Raw genomic sequence first — 16,843 nt, forward strand, 5'->3', positions numbered from 1 at the left:
TTGCTCCGGGGTGTGTGAGGCACACCTGTTGTGGCACCCGGCAGCAGCTCTCCATCCCGTTGCTGGCGTTTTGGCGGTCCCTGGCTCTTGCTTGTTTTTTGGGGCAGTGTGTGGACTGCTGGGGTCCCCGAAGTCCTTATGGGGCCTGGAGGCAATGCTCCCTCACAGTCACACTAAGACGCTGTGTCACCCGTCCACACACAGAGCCGGATCCTCCTCAGAACACCCTTAACCAGCAGCACCATGGCTCTGTCGTCAGCCCTCAGGCCTCGGACATGGGGTTTCGGGACTCTGTGGGCAGACGTGGTCTCAGGCCGAGGACTGGCCCTCCTGCGGGACACGCCCCTCAGGCCACCCAGAGCAGCTGTTGGGGCTGAGCTGTAGCAGATACGAGATCCCTTCTGTCCTCTGTTAAGCTGAACTTTATGAAAATTCTTTTGAATATGAAACTATTCCATTCTTCTGCAAATTAGTTTTTGATCAGGAAATATTTTTTCATAAAAATGTTAACATGCAATAGTTTATTGTTGTCATTTAACAGTAAAGTAATAAATATTTTAAAATCACGGTAATTCTTAGCAGGTGTGAGCCACGGGGCGGAGCTCTCTGGGGCCCCTTACTGTGACAGTGGGAAGGGTCCTGGGGCCACAGGGGATTTGTCCCCAAAGCCAACACCAGCCAACACGGTGGTGGGACACGGTGTTTCTTCCTAGTACGTGGGAAGAGCCAGCCCCTTCTCTGGCGAAGGGCTTGCACAGTCACCTGGTTGTGTTGAAAGTGAGCCCAGGCCTGGTGACAGGGCAGCCAGCTGTCATCTTCAACACAGACAGGGGACGGAGGCTGTGGGCCAAGGTGGGGCCATCAGCCTCTGCCGCTGACACAGTCCAGTGACATCAGGCTGGGGTGCTGCCCTGTGGTGGGGACACTCCTTGGGGTTCTGAGTTCTTCGGCTCCAGGGAAGGGAGGTCCTGGAGGGGCCCGTGGGGAGCAGGCGGGCTGTTTCCGTCGGCAGGGGCAGGGCCTGGCCCTGAAGGCTTGGCCCCTGGACAGCAGACCCCTCGGACTGGGTGCCAGGACCCACAGTGCACTCTCTGCTGAGCAGGGTGGTGAGAACAGCCAGGGCTGCTGGGGGCTTCGCCACCTCCCCTTTCTCCTTCAGTCTATTTGAGGCTGATGGCAGCAACACTCTCAGAGTTAAATAGTAAACTGTGTCCCCCAGGCTCAGATGCGTAGGAAGACAGAGGCTTCACCCCGCCTGCCGCGGCTGCCCATGCTGGGCTCTCCTGGGGAGGTGCGGCTCCTGCCATGGGCTCTGAGCGGCCCAAACCTGGGCTCAGAGGTGGGAGCTGTGAGTGGATACTGGGCCAGAGGGGAGGCGATGGGCCAGCTGTCCCTCAGCAGGACTCGGGCACAGTGTGAGGAAGTGTCTGCTCACAAACATCCACCTCAGACACCTAACGTCATAGCAACTTCTGTGCCAGCTCTGGTGGCACTTTCGGCAGCAGCCGGAGAGCTCAGAACAACGCTGTGTCCGCCCACTGAGCACTCCAAGTGCGCCGGGTTCTTGGCAGACGGAGCCCATGGGAACCATGCGGCATGGGGAGGCCTCCTTTGGCTCGGCCCTGGTGGGGCTGCCAGCGTCTCCAGCAGAGGGACAGGCAGGGGCAGCCTGTCTGGCAACATTCCTGCGGCTCTGAGTCCAGCCCGGCCCTACCGCGATGCTGCCTCTGGACCCCCAGCAGGCCTCTGGTGTGGGTCCCTGAGGAAGGGGCTACACGTGGCTGGGCCTGGAGCCGAGAAGAAGGAATGCTGATGGCTCTACACATGCCAGAAACACTGACACTCTTCTAGCAGAACGAGGGGCAGCACTGGGTTGGGGTCCGCCAGGAGTGCCGCTCAGCGCATCTGTGGTGGACACTGACTGACGGCTTTGCTGGAGAAAACCTCGGTCCCTCTCCTCATGAGCCCCACCGCTAATGAAATGTCTCTGGGGACTGTCACGGGCGGGTGACTGACCAAGCGTCTGGCCATGGGGAGCTCAGCAGGGAGGGACATTCCCACCCTCTGTATGTCGGGGAGTGACATGCCCCACGCGGGGACAACGTCTCACTCTGCGGGAGGCCCTTGGTGAGCTCGCCTCCTCTAGGACAGAGACCGAGATGGCTCGGCCAGGTTGCAATATGTTCACATGTGAATGACAAAGGCAAAAAGTACGGAAAGGCTCTGCAGACAGGAGCCACGGCTGGGGAGCAGACGCCCACAAGTCGCGGAACCGCAACCTGAAGAGCTGCATCAACACGGCCCGGACACGCATGGCACTGTGGGGAGCAGACAGGCCCTGCTGCCCCAGGCGCACCGGGAGCTGAGAGTCCTCCACACGGGCAGCAGTGGCCCTGGGGTTGGTGAGTGGCAGCCTGGGGGCACCACAGGCTTCCCCACTGCCCCGAGCACCGTGGGGATGACAAATCCAGTGAGACAGGGTCTCTGTCTCGCAGGCCGACCTGAGACCCTGGGGTTCCCTGCAGGGGGCCTGGTGTGAGGGATGGCGTTCCAACCCCATTCCCATAGGGTGCCCTGGTGCCCTGGTGCGGGACAGGACGGAGCCTGTAAAGAGTAAAGAGGGCAGGGTGCCAATCTTCCTGAGGGCACCCTCCCGGACCAATCGCTTCTTCGCTCCCACGACTCACTCATGGCCACCTCTCCCCACGTGGGGCCAGGACAGCCCGGGGCAGTGTCCCTGAGCTCCCTAAGGCAGAGTCCTTGGGGCCTGGGAACCCTCTACTCCGAGACAGGGTCCCCAACCACTCCCATCAGCCACAGACAGGTCCATGCTAGAAGCTGTGCACCAACGACACCCACGCAACATGGCACCCACACAACCCACACACCCACACATATACTACATACACACCCAGAACCACATATCCACACAACACCCACACCCATGAACACCCCCCCACACAACCCACACATACCCATGTCGTATACAACCCACCCACCTCCACACCCACACACACCATGGAGACACCTACACACAGATCGTACATGTGTACATCATGTGCATGCACATAGCTGCACACACAGGCACACCTCATGCACACCCCCACTACTGTGCGGTGCATACCTGCACACACTCAGATACATATGACGAGATCTGTCCAGAAGTCCAGCCATTATTACCATAACGAGAATGGTTTGCGGGACGTCGATGTCACCTGGCAGCCAAGGAGCGTGGACTGGAATGTGCATGCATGAACATGGACGACTTCACTGCACTAGTCAGTAGGGGTGGCAGACACTGTTGAGTGAGCACATGTCCTGTGTGGCCGTTGCATTCAAAACGACCGAGCACACGCCCACGTATACACGTCCGTGCACATACACTGTACACCCCCCCATCATAGCCACTCACACGCATCCTGCACACATACTGCACCTGTGCATGTACACATACACTGACACGTGTGCACACACGGCCCATGACACACATGTACACCACCCTTTGCCCTCCCCCCCCACACACAGCACACACACCCATGCAGGGCACACCTCTCTGTGTGCACAGACTCCTGCACTCACACCCCACCCGAGACCATGGACTTCTCGGCAGTCAGAGAGCACACCTGGGCAGGTGCCAACCCCACAACCGCCACTCTGCCACCGCCCTGCCGCCCCAGCTGTGCTTCTGCTCGAAACAGCTCTGTGCACCTGAGGGGCCGCAGCTGGGATGCCTCTCCCTTTCTTCTCCCCACACGTCCATCTCCGCGACTTTTAACTGGGATTTCCCAATCACGGGGGAACTACCTGAAAACTAAATCAGCTGATCACGCAGTGCCTGCAGGCTGCCCCCAGCCCTGAAACTCTGCCCTGAGGGCTGGATGCTCCCTGCTTTAAGGCACTCATGCATGGCCAAGTTCCTTTTGTCACAAGTAGGGGACATTCACAGGTTCTGGGAAGAGGGTAGAGATATTTCTGGGGGCCGTTCTCCTACCCAAGATCCGATAAGACCCTGTGGAGATTCTGCTTGGCAGGTCTGTCACAGGACCTCTCTGAGGGCAGGGCGGGGGGCATGCACAAAGCCGCCCAGGCCTCCTGTCCTGAGGGCTGGGCAGGGACACCCAAAGATCAATACCCAGGAAGCACCGAAGCGCCTCCCACTTGCCACAAAGCAAACCCTCCTGTATTCCAGGGACAGAAAAGACCCCAGATGAACAGGGGGGATCTTCGGGGGCACAAGGTCACAGCTGCCTGCCCAAGGAAGCCAGGGATCCAGCAGCCCTGCACCTGGCTTGGGATCTGCCATATTTCTGTCCCTGTGCGGGAGACCTTCAAGGCTGCAGGATTTGAGAGAAACTTGAGGGGCAGAGGCCAGCATGGGCACAAGTGTCCACAGGGCCATGCCCTGGCTCACAGGGCCTCCCAGGCCTCCTCTGTCCTCTACCGGCTCAGCAAAGCCCTGGGGAAGGGATCCATGGGTCTGTTCAAAGAGGAGGGGACATTCAGGGTATCTGGAAGAGGACGTCTGGACAAACCCCCGAGAATGCTGTCAGCAGATCCCAAACACACCTGAAGCGCTTGGCACACCCAGAAAGCAGCCCCTGAGCTCAGCCAGGGCCCTGGACAGTGGTGACTGCGGACCCACTCACATGCGGGCGTACCAGCCTGGTGGCCCAAGGGCTGAGTGGAGCCCACTGTCCCTGCTTCCCTGACACCCACACCATCGGTCTGGGTGCTGACCCTGAGCTCTGAGTGCCTGCCCTGTCAGCCGGAGCCAGCACCCAGAGGTCAGAGGGGCACAGGCCCAGGGCCTGGTGGCTTCCTGTCTGTTGTTTCTTTCTGCTGCGTCCAGGCCGTGGGAGGCCATAGGTGGGCGCTGGGTCAGAAGAAATGAACAGGAGGCTAATGATGTAGAGGCCTGCATTCTAAAAGCATCAGAGAGAAACACAGCAGAGGCTGGCAGGCGCATCCGAACCCACACAGACCCAGCTGAGGGACCCGCAGCACCAGCCGCCTCTGCAGGCTCCGGGACACACAGCCAGCAAGCCATGCTGGAGAACTGTCTTTCATAAAGAACGTGTCCCTCATTGCTCTCGGCTGGCTGCTTCTTTGGGCCACAGGAAGGGCCACAGGCTGGTTTGCACAGGTGCACCAGCTGCCCCGAGAGGAGGGCAGTTACCTGTTCACCCAGGAGGCGGGGCTCCTTACCTGGGAGGGAACGAGATGTCCAGTTCATACAGTCTGTCCTTGAAGACAGACAGCTCCTTGTCAAATTCTAGGAGCTGAAGAGAGAAAAAGAAAATCAAGTCACTGGTGTGTCTGGGAGCAGTGTGTGGTCCTGCGGGCATGGTGGTAGGAACCGTAGGGGCCTGCAACTTCTAGGACCACATCCCGCACTTGAGTGGTAGGCCCCTCAGCCCCTGCTGACGAGGCCCTGCTCGGGCTGCAGCCTGGCTGCTGCCGGTGCTGGAACCCGCATGCCCGTGGCCTGGCAGCCACCTCCCTGTGCGGGAGCCATGTGGTGCAAGGGGCAGAGCCGGCACTGTCCCAAGGAGGGGACACCACTCCTGCCAGGCTCAAGCTGAGTCAGAGGCAGGCAGTGTCCACCTCACACAGGGAGCTGGTAAAAGGCCCAAGTCTGCACACCCCACAGGACGCATTGCACCCAGGAAGGAAGGGGCGCCATGCGGCCTCTGGCCACACTGGGCGGTGAGGAGCTGTCACCGCATACACCCTCGGGACAAGTTCATTAATCAAGCCCCCTCCCTCACAGCTGGGTGGGCGCGGCCGTGCACAGGGGCTCCCCTCAAAGCTGCCTCATCCATCACCCCCGAAGCGTGCGATCGCAGCACCATGTGCCGGGCCGCTACCTGAGGCAGCAGGCCGCCCCGCCGCCCGCCGGCCCCAGGGTGGGAGGAAGGGAAGTGGAGCAGAAACTTGTGGGAAGGCACTGGTGGGGAGTGCTCATGCTTGGGGAGGGGTGGCCCAGAGCTACTCATGCACAAAGGGGGTGTTTCTGACACAGCCGCCGGCCTTCAGTCTCTTGCCCCTCCCTGCAGAGAGCCCCAACACAGAGAGACCCCTGCCCTGCCTGGCGAGGCTCGGAGCCCAGGGATGGGGCATGGACCCCACAGGGACACAAGAGTGCACACCTGCCAGTGAGGCACGCTGGCAGAGCCCCCACTGGCTCAGTGTTGCCAAGTCTAGCAGCCAGGAGACTGGGGCACCTGGGGAAGGGTGCAGGGCTGGAGCGGGGCCTTGGGGCAAAGGTGGGTACAGGAGAGGGGTGCAGACTGGCTTCCCTGAAACACTCACTCCACCTCTGGGGAGGACTCTGGGAAGTTCCTGAGTCAGCTCCTCAGTTGGGCTCAGGGTGAGGGGACATCTTGGGGATTGAATGTACCTTCAAGGGGAGGTGTGCCTGTGGGGTGAGGACCAGTCCAGAATGTGTGTGTCTGTTTACAAACATGTGTTTACATGCATGTGAGTGCCCAAGACCCAGCTCATGTATGCACATCCTTCAGCAAGCACAGCCCCACACAGCAGCTTGTCAGGGAAGCTGGGAAGCCCCGGGGGAGGCCGCTGGCAAGGCCCTGGGTGCGAGGCAGATTCCTGTCCCCAGCTCTGCTGGACACGGCCCCCAGCCCGCCAGCCCTGATGTCTGGTCTAGGTGGCAGCATTCAATGACGGGGCTACTTGAGTCTCGCCACCCTTCTGATTGTTAAGGGTGTGAAGTAAAAAACACAACAGATACGCATCTGGTTTGGCATGAACTGGACTCTTCCAGCTGTTGAAACAGGAGCAGAGCCAAACTGCTCCGTCACCACGGATCCCTGCCTGTCCTGCTCCACGGCACGGCCATCCCCGCCCACCCATGCCACAGGACACAGAATTGCTCTGAAACACTCATCCCTTCCAGTTCCATGTGGATGGGCTCAGCCTCTGCTGTGTCAGGGACTGTGCCAAACACGCTGCCCAAGGACGTGGGCAGCAACAGATGGCTCTTCGCCCTCCAGGACTTCCGAGTGGGGGCGGCAGGGGTACTGCAGTATTTATAACCCCACATTAGACCCCAATCTGGGCCATCAGACCCCAAGCTTGGCTGCCCTGGCAGGTGGGCATGGGCTGGCGTGGCCTGCTGCCCTGCTCTGACAGGCTGGCGGGACCCTCCCCTAGGGAACCAGCATGGACACGGTGCTCAAGTGCCAGGGCCTGGGGCCTGCTCACACCCTGTGCCCACCCAACACGATGGTCTGGGCCCTGTGGCCAGCACCAAACACCGACGTGAGTGTTTCTGATCGGAAATTACGCTGCGTGTCTGTGGAAGTGATCGTTTGTGTCGCTGAGGTTTTTCATAAATACGATAACCAATTCTGCCTGTATCTTAAACACTCTCCTCGATTACAAAGTGGAAGCGCAGGGCGTGTGGACAATGATAAAGCAGCTGGCGGTCGCATGCGTCTGTCAGGAGCTCTCCCAGCCGCACATACTCCACCGTTGCTGCAGGGACGCCGCGCTGATAAAGGGAAGAGCTGGAGAATCGATGCGCCTGGGGCTGCAGTGGCTGCTGAACACGCAGCAGACACTGCCGGCCCGTGGAAACCCCGGCCGGCCAGGACAGCCAGCGAAATTTAATCTCTCCAAATCCTCGCCAGGGCGCTCCATCCTGCAGCCTGACAGCACATGTGTAATTAATTATACAATTTCGACGGGAATATCGACTAAACAAAGCCATAAATCATAGAAAAAGTCAATAGGCATGGACACATTCAATCATGTCCCAGCCAATGATTACTACTCTTAAAATACAATAATTATTTTCAGGAGCCAGCTTGAATTAAATTTCTGTCAGGCGGGAACAAGACCGGTGGTTGATGAAGGATGCGATGGATTTTGGGGCTGCGTCCGGCATGGGCACATCCATCCTGCGGACGGTAGCTCGTCCCAGTGGCCGGGCTGCCGCGTGTCTCACCGTGGAGGGGACAGGCTCTCTGATGGCTCGTCACGCCATCTATCTTGTCCCCGGGGGGGGGGAGGACAGAGTGACCCCATTTCCTGTGTGTGACTGACGCGAGGCTGACCCCTTGACGTGCCGAGTGGCCCAGGCACACTCGCCCGCGAGGGCCTCCGAGGTCCCGGGGCTGCAGCTCACAGCCGGCGAGGCCACGTGAGGCTCTCGCTGTGACACAAGGGACCGTGTGGGATTGACCCCAACTCCACTGCACATCTGCATCTTAGAATCAAACTCAGAAGCTCCCCTGAACATTCAAACTAACTTTCCTCCACCTGCGGAAACAATGTCTTGTGACTTCCAACGACGATGCTGGTTACGTCCACGGGCCGCTGCGGGGTCTGTCTGAATGCTGAGGGCGGGGACCCGTGACTTGGCCTCCGTGTGTGACTTCACTCCCATTTCTAGAACGCAACCTTGTCTCCTGACCACCGCACCACCCAGCCGCAGGCCCGGCTTTCCCCTTGGCTGACGGAGCCTCCTCTCACCAATCTCCTTGTTCCATCCGGAACATTCTGGCCCCTCAGCTGCCCCAGTGCCATGCCCCCAGGTTCACTGTTCTCCTAGGGAACCTCTGCTCTCTTCTCCCTCTGGTGGTCTCAGGACTCCTGGCTCTGGGGAGCTATCTCTGGGCTGGGGGCCCACGAAGCCCGCCCTGTGTGGCCTTCTCCAGCTCAGACGGCCACCTAGCTACCAAGGGACAGGGCAGCACCTCCCCTCCACGCAGCACACCTGACCACATCCTGTCCCCACCGTGCTCCTCGAGCTCTCGCCTCTGCCAAGTGCCCCAGGCCCTGCTGAGGTCCCTGGGACAGTGCCCTGGGTGGTGTAGACTACAGCCCAGCATAGTCCCTGCCCCACAGAGCCTCCTGTCTGGCGGAACACGGCTGAGCTGAAAGTACCTGTGTGCTGAGTGCAGGCATCTCACCAGGGCCTGAGGCTCCTTGAGGAGGCGAGAGACACACTGGCCAGCGCTGAGGCCTGTCGGGGGTTCCAGGCTGCGCCCTCGACAAGGCCCCGGCCAGGCACCAGGCTGGGGAGCTGAGGGGGCTGGGAGGGGAGGGATAGACTCAGAAGCTGCCTGGACTCAGAGGTGAGGGAGCCGCTTGACACTGCTGTGACCTCCAGGAGGGGACCCCTGGGCTGAGGCAGCGCTGGGCTTCTGAAGGAGGGACAAGGGCCTTGCAGAGTCTGCTGGAAGGTCAAGAGCCACTGTAGCCCCGCACTTGGAGGTGCCAGCCCTTTTCCGACCACCTGTCATGTGCAGAACTGCGGAAGCCTCCCGCACCCCAGGGAAGCTGAAGCTGAGTGCAGAACCCCAAGGGCCCAGCATGGCCTGGTGTGTGAGTGCACGAGGGGCGGCGGGGGGGCCATGAGGGGCACGGTCCCGGTGGGAGGCTGCCCAAGGCACAGACTGATGTCCAAGCACCTCCCTGCATTGTGAGGCAAAGATGCCCTCGGAAGGGCTGCCGAGGGTCTTGGTGGCACAGGCCAGACTGCAGGGGTGGGGGACAGGAGGCTGAGAACAGGGACAGCAGCACAGCCCAAGGAGGGTGGGAAGTGCAGATGGGGTGAGGCAGGTGGCTTCAGAGGGAACCTCCAGCACTGCTGGAAGGGCTCAGCAATCCCGGGGGCAGCTAGGACAGGGATGTACCTACAGGGTGCCAACCTGTCCCCAGGGCAGTTCCCGCACAGCCGGGACCCCGCAGCACCGATGCCCCAGGGGGTGGCTGGCCGGGACTAGCTTGAAAGGTCCCCAAGTGTATATTCTCAGGAATCTCGGAGCTGGTGGTACATCAGCTCAGGAGCAGCACCAGCGAGGCATCTTCGCCAGGGAGACATGCAAAGGCCACGTGTCCCTTGCTCACTACCAGGTAAATGGTTTCTGCACAGAAGAGGCAGACACCTGCCATAGGCCCAGACCCTGCCTCAGGACGAGCAGACAGCGTGGTGGTGCCATGGGGACCACCCCGGAGGGGTCTGAGCTGCTCACAGGCACGTGCACGCACACACACGCAAGCGTGGCGACAGGCTACCTCAGTCACACGCACGTGTGGTTTCTCCCTGCTCTGAATGAAGCGCAGGCCTGTGAGCCCCGAGCCAGGAGGTCTGTGTCTGCCTCTCACAGGCACGGTCCCAAAGGCCTACAGCTGAGGGGGTCACAGCAGAACTGGCCCAGCAGAGAACTGACAGGAGAGTGAGGGTTCAGGAGCCACCCTGGGCTGTGACAACACCAGGAAGCGTGTTCCTGGTGACTCTGAGGCCACGGGAGGCGCCAGCCCAGGGAAAGGGTCGTGTGTCCATCCATGGAACTCACCGCGGTGCCATTGTCCTCGCGGAAAACCTCCTGGTTGAAGTAGTCGAACAGTTTCTTTTCTAGCTGCAGCATCACCTGCCAAGGATGGGGCCGTGAGTGCAGGAGGGGCGGAGCCCGCACGGCTCAGGCAGTCCCCACACTCTCCCAGCTGGGGGGGGGGGGGGCTGCTGCACGTCACCCACCCGAAGTGACAGGCTCTTACCTTCCGGTCGTTGTCCGACTCGCGGAATATCAGCTTCACGACTTCATTGGTGTCGGCGGCTCGGACCGTCTGCATTGTGGCCTTTGTGCAGAGAGTCTGGGGAGGACATGGGTTGGGGGAGACTCAGTCCCAAGAGAGGGTCCTTCTGCCCACCTGGTGGCCACATCACTGTAGAGCAAGCAGCTCTTCTGGCCTCTGTCCCACCCTCATCCATTTCACACCACCATGTCAAGGGCCTCCAGAGCGGGTGGGCCCCCAGGACGCTGTGGGGCCATGAACTGACTGGCAGAATCCGAAGGCAGGCCTGTGCTGCCCTCCCGCCCCAGCCCCCTTGGGCTGTGGCCCAGGAAGGGCCGAGCAGGCTTTCCCGAGCACAGCCTGAGTAGAGGAACAGAAGGGAGGTGAAGTCATAAGCACCTATGGTAGCTGGAGGCACACAACCGTGACATCAGCCCCAGAGAGGCCTGGGCGCTGGACAGGGCCCGGACAGGGACACAGGGGCCGGGGGTGCCCTGAGGAAGGGACAGTGGCTAGGCAGCTAGGGGGAGAGGGAAGGGCTGGCACTGTCACCCCCCATACTACCACCTGATTGGATATAAATTAAATTAGATCTGGGCTGTTTAGAACATTCTTCTCACCTGTGTGTATACACGCAGGTGCACAGACCACGGAGCCCCTCACCCACATGTGGCTCTAAGGGAAGGGGTACTTGGGACACATGAAACAGGGGAAGCGACCATGTGCTGTGGACAGAGCGGGGCTCTGAAGGGGCTGACACCCCACGCTCACACGTGGGCAGCATGGGTAGCAGACTGTGTCCAGCAGTATCAGAGACAGCGGGGGGAGCCCAGGGCCGGGCTCGGCCTGATGAGCAGGCTGCCGCTGGGCGGTAGCTGCATGTGAACTATACCTCAATAAAGCTGTTCTTAAAAAAGGCGAGATAATGCTTATTTTAAAAAGAGCACTGCAAGGAAACAGCTGATGTTCACTTTGTACAAACACGTCCCTCTGGAGGGTGGGGGCAAGGCGAGGTCCTGGGCAGAGCAGCCTGCCCCTGGGAGAGGGGAGGCCCTCGGCCCCCAGTGCACTCGGGGATGGGCATTGACATTCTGAGCGCAGGCAGCTAAGCGGGTCAAGCCCCCCAGAGTGGCTTTTGGACTCATGTGTCACAAATCAGTCTGGCGCCTTCAAACAGCTCGGATTAGAACAAGCCTGGCACAACCCGGCCCAGCCCTGCCCCCACGGAGGTGCCTCTCCATCCAGATGCTAATGAACTTAAGTGGCTTAAGCACCTCCGTGAAAGGGGCAGGGCTGGGCCAGCAGACGGCCATTGTAGCTGCTGCAGGCTGATTCAAGAAATGCAGAGGTCTCCTCCCAAAGGCATCTGCTGGAAGTGTTGAAAAAGTTGCCATATCTGGCCCCCCAGGCAGGCTCCCAAGGACAAACACCTGGTCTCCCACACCCTCCCGGCTCCTTGGTCTCGGTTCCTTGGTCACGGGGTGGAGACTGACCAGGCCTGTGGCCAAGGCTAGCTCCCTGCCTGCCGTCTTCGGCGTGCCCGATCATGCAGAGACCAGCCTTTCCGGCTCACCACCGACGGAAGGGATTTTCCTCTTTTGCAAGAAGAAAAAGTACCCAAAGGCTGTTCTCAAAGGGCTGCCTACGATTTACTTCATTATTAGCAGCCACACACGGGGCACAGGCCGGGGCCACCAGCGCCTGTCCCACGGGCACTCAAAAGTGCCTTTCTCTCTGGGAATTGAAAGGATGGTGGTCGCTGAGGATGTCCACCTGCTGCGTTATGACAAAGTTCCTGCGCTTCCTCTTGGTCTGCATGACCAGAGAGGTATGCTTCAGGGCCCATGCCACCGGCAGGACAGCAGCTGGTGCTTTCCGCGGCCATGCACCTCGGCAGCCCATCGATTTGCACAAAGCCACCGCGCCAGGGGCGCCATGTGCAGTTGGCTCCACTTGCCCCAGGAGCTCAGTCACCCCCCACTCAGCTGTCACAAACACTCCCACAAAGTCCACCCTCTGCTCCAGGGCGGGATGGGGATGTGGGCAGACGGAACTTTAGAGCAGCACCTGTGCACCTGCGTGACCGGCCCCAGGGGACCCAGACTCAGCCTCCCAGAGGCACACCCCTCTGCGCCCACTCCTCCTTCCAGGCCCTTCCACGCAGAGCCTGGCGTGGGGGCTGCAGGGGCTTCAGAGCTTAGGACAAGGTGCCTCTTTTGGAAAGTGCATGTGCAGATTCAGTGCTGTGAGGTTTGCTTTGTGTTTGTAAAAATCATCAAAACAAACCTACAGCCACGGATGTAAACACTTCCTACCAGGAACAGAAGCTAGGTAAGGCAGCTTCAAACACAGAGAAAGGCACAGGGCTTGGCAGTTTCCCCATTTTATTTTTTGTTTAAAAACATTTCAAAAAGTGTTGATTGATTTTAGAGAGAGGTGGAGAGGGAGCAAGGGGGAGAGAGAAATGTGGGTTGGCTGCCTCCTCTGCTGACCCTGACTGGGGACCAAGCCTGCAGGCACCCGCCCTGACTGGGAGTCCAGCCAGCGACCTCTTGGTGCACGGGACAGTGCCCGACCCTGAGCCTGGGACAGGCCAGTGTCCTCATCTAGTCACCAGATTTCCCAGTGGTAAACAGCTGTGACGGTGGGGCCCCCACGTCCACCTCCAGGGTGGCAGCTCAGCCTGCAGTTCCCAGGAGCTGCTGAGCTCTGGGTCCAGTTTTAACTATGGCTCCAGAGGTCACCCAACCGACAAGCCACCCATGCCAGGGCCAGGGAGGGTAACTAGTGAGGAGATGGCAGCCGTGTGGGGACCCCCAGGAGGAGGGCCGGCCTGGGCCAAGGCCTGATGGGCAGTGCGTGAGCTGGGGAGTGTGAGTGGAGCCGTGGTGTGCACAGGGGGCGGGGCGGGCCATGCAGGACATGGCCACCCCAGGGCAGCTCCAGTGCCCAGGGCAGCATGTTCCCAAGGGGCCCCTTCCCTCCTCAGGGCAGAAAGAGAACAAGAGCGCGTTTCTGTTCACCTTCCTCCTCTGCCCGAGAAAACACAGAGCAGGATGCACACGACACGAGCACATTGTGGATTAAAAACGCTGTTTGGCTGAATAGGAATGGCTCATCTTGCCTCTGTCCACAGAGCCGCATGTGGACGGGGGACACGCCTCTAGGTTTCCTCTCTCCGCAGTCAGGAAGCTGCGGCCTGTGAGCCTTCACAGGTCTCCGGGCTCCCTCAGGCCCTGGTGCAGGTTCTCGAGACCACCAAGGGCACGGCACAGAGAGGAGTCGGGACCCAGGGGGCTGAGTTGGGGGCACTGGGGCACGCTCACTGTCCTCCCCATGCTTCTGGCCAGGGCAGTGACACCCCACTCTCAGCCCCGGCTGTGAAAGACAACTAGGGCGGGCAGGGCAGGCCCACGGCTGCGGGCTGCCGAGGGGCAGCTGGGGTGCGGGGTGCTGCAGCGCCACCGGGAAACCCCAGAAACAGCCTGCATGGAAAGCGCCCTTTCTGCCAAGTCCCTGGTCACCCCTGCTGGCAAATGAGCTCTGAGCCTGTCGTCCTGGGTACAGACGAGTCAGAGGACCAGTCAGGCCAGGTGTCAGCAGGCTGTTTCAGGCCCTGTGAGTGTCGCCCTGCGTCTCGGCCTGGAACCCCGACGCCTGCTGTGCTCTTGGCCTCTGCTCCCCGAGCTCTGCACACACGACAGGCCACTGCTGAGGGCAGCCCTTGCATCTTCTTTAGCAGCTAGACTACCTCCAGGAGATCGGACTTGTCTCCTTTTCAAACTGAGACCTGAACTAAGTAACACTGCAACATGGTTCTGCCTGGACACGCCCACGCCAACCGCGCGTTGTGGGCTGGCCCACAGGACGCAGGAGCACGAGGACCGGCCCTGGGCAGCGGCCCTTCCTGGAGGGCGTCGAGCCCAGCGCTCCCAGGGCATCTGTAGGCTGGCCGTGCGGGGCGGGTGGGTGGGCTCGAAGACACATTGCCCCACCCTTCACGCCCATCCCTCCCACAAGACCCTGCCTGAGCTTTCATCCCTCTGACAGTGTCACGCTGAAGAACATGCAGGCCCTCTGATAGCATGAAATCAGACACAAAGGCGAGGGGACAAAGGCGGGTGAGCGGCCCAGCCAGCCTGGTGCTAATTTCAGTCACAAACAGATGTCCGCAGGGCCTGACTCAGGAAAAGCTGAAAGGAGAAGCGTGTAAAAGAGACAGGTCTTGCAAACAAAGTCTTGCCCAGGCTGGTGTGGCTCTGTGGGTTGGGTGTCGGTGGTCCCAGAAACCTCAAGGTCGCCGGTTCGATCCCGAGTCCACTGGGAGGGGAGCCCTGCAGACTTTAGGGGCAGCACTTCTCTGGAACACCAGCCTGGCGATGGCACATCAGTCACTAGCCACTGTCCCCAGCTCTCATCATCCTGCCAGTTTTGGTTACCTTCCAGCCATAAACATGTCTACAAATAGAAAGGGCCCCCCAGAACGTTTCGGCTGACATCCCAGAGGCGCTAAAGGGGGAAGAACACAGTCTGTGCGTGGGTGCCTCCCCGAGTCGAGTCTGTGGGAAATCACTACCTTTTGAGTGTGACGTTTTCAAACAGCCCTGGGAGACAGAGCTGGCTCGAGGGGAGAAACATGGTCTTGGATGCTCAAGCACGTCTCCCAGGAGTGCTGAACATCAGCCGCACATGTGTGTCTTGCCGTGTTGTGTCTGCGGTTGGGTCAGGGGTCACGCTGCGGCCTGAGGCCCACATGTGTCAGTCCCAAGCCAGGCCGCTGACCTCCTCTCCAAATCCAGGACTAAAAGCTTCGCCGCAGATGGGCCAGGCCCCGCAGCAGCAGTCTGCAGAGGTTCTCAGAGTGAATGCTGGCACTGCGGAGTGGGCTCAGCGTGGAAGCGGACAGATGCCCTCGTCTCCCAGACCCCTGTCTGAGTCTGAGGAACACTAAGACAAGCATTAGCAGCCCTGGTGACTGATTCCTAGGGAACTGATGTCCTCAGACGTTATTTTAGGTCCTGAACAGGAGGCAGGCGAGCAATTGTCATACTGCTCGGCAGAAGGCCCTGAGACGGAAGTCAGGAAGCAGCGGCCCTCGTCACCGCTGAGCCGTGGGTCTGAGGGAAGCGCTGAGAACCTGGTGAGTTCTCTGACTGACCTTTTTGGGGTGGACACAGGCTGCTCCCCGACAAGTCAGTGCTCATCAGACAGACGGGCATCTGCGGTGAGCCCAGTGGCCTGGGGCGAGGCACCCCCAGGACACCTCTGCCCGCGTGCAGAGCACGGCGTGACTCAATGGCCTGTCCGTGCACAGGACCCCAGGTGAACTCTGGCCCAGGTGCAGCCCTCTCCCTCCCACAGACAGACAGACACTGGGGCACACGCACCACAGCTTCCGAGGAGCAGGGGCGGGGAAGCAGGAGACCTGGTCCTGCGGGTCTCACCCTGGCCCCCCCAGGACAGGACCTTGCAGGACACACCCAGGGAGGTCTCTGCTGAGTCTCCAGGGCACTGACTGGGCTGGGAGGCGGGCAGCCAAGGGCCCAGAGCTGGCGGCAATCCTGGAGTGGCGCTGTTCTGAGGGCCCTGCCGGCAGCAGTGGCGCCTCCTCCCTTTGGTTTTACATTGTCCACTGTCCGTCCAGAACAACAATGCACCATAAAGGCCCTTTCATCTCCCCCGAAGACAGCGACGCCCGCACCGGCACCCAGTGCAGAGCTCTCGCTCCAGGAAGCAGGGTGGCTTCCTCAAGACTGGCGTCCTGCGGGTGCTGGGAGGGGAAACTCTGCCCACAGAGAGGTGCCAGCGGGACCTGCTGTGCTCTGGCTTGGCCTCTTGAGAACGTCCCTGCACTTCCACAGACACACCTGGGCTGAGAGCCGGTGGGGAGGGTGTGTGCGAGGAGGCACAGACCTGTGCTGGCAGCGACGGATGGTGGCCTAGGGAGCCGCCACCAGGCCTGGCAGAGACCTAGCCCCCCTACCATCTGGGTGGGGCTGCACTGCTCCCGGCAAAACACCCAGAACAGGGGACTAAAGACCCCTGAGCACAGAACTGCTTATGACACAGAAAATCGAGTTCCTAGAACAGCCGGGCGGGGGGGGGGGGGGGGGGGCGGGGGTACACACGCTTTGTCTTTTTTCTTCCTTTTCTGTAATTATGGGGATAATTATTCTGACATCAATCTATTGGCTGGGAGCGTTGGTGCATGTTTATAAAGCAAACTTTCTGGAAGAAAACCCTCTAAGAAAAACCCAGGAGAGCCATCACAGGTAAGGATAGAATCATGCCTCATTTT

General features: G+C 60.3%; 1 protein-coding gene across 3 annotated transcripts in view; it reads right to left on the reverse strand.

Annotated features, from left to right (window-relative positions):
• Nucleotides 1-16,843, reverse strand: part of INPP5A (inositol polyphosphate-5-phosphatase A) — a 149,572-nt gene that overhangs the window by 8,138 nt on the left and 124,591 nt on the right. For all 3 annotated transcript variants that reach the window (XM_053922290.2, XM_053922288.2, XM_053922289.2), the window contains 3 exons: nucleotides 10,528-10,623; nucleotides 10,326-10,400; nucleotides 5,206-5,279 (listed from right to left, as the gene is read on the reverse strand). In XM_053922290.2, coding sequence (XP_053778265.1) covers nucleotides 5,206-5,279; nucleotides 10,326-10,400; nucleotides 10,528-10,623 — 245 coding nt within the window. The remainder of the gene's footprint in view (nucleotides 1-5,205; nucleotides 5,280-10,325; nucleotides 10,401-10,527; nucleotides 10,624-16,843) is intronic.

Source organism: Desmodus rotundus, chromosome 4, assembly GCF_022682495.2.
Source record: "Desmodus rotundus isolate HL8 chromosome 4, HLdesRot8A.1, whole genome shotgun sequence".
NCBI classification, from domain to species: Eukaryota; Metazoa; Chordata; class Mammalia; order Chiroptera; family Phyllostomidae; genus Desmodus; species Desmodus rotundus.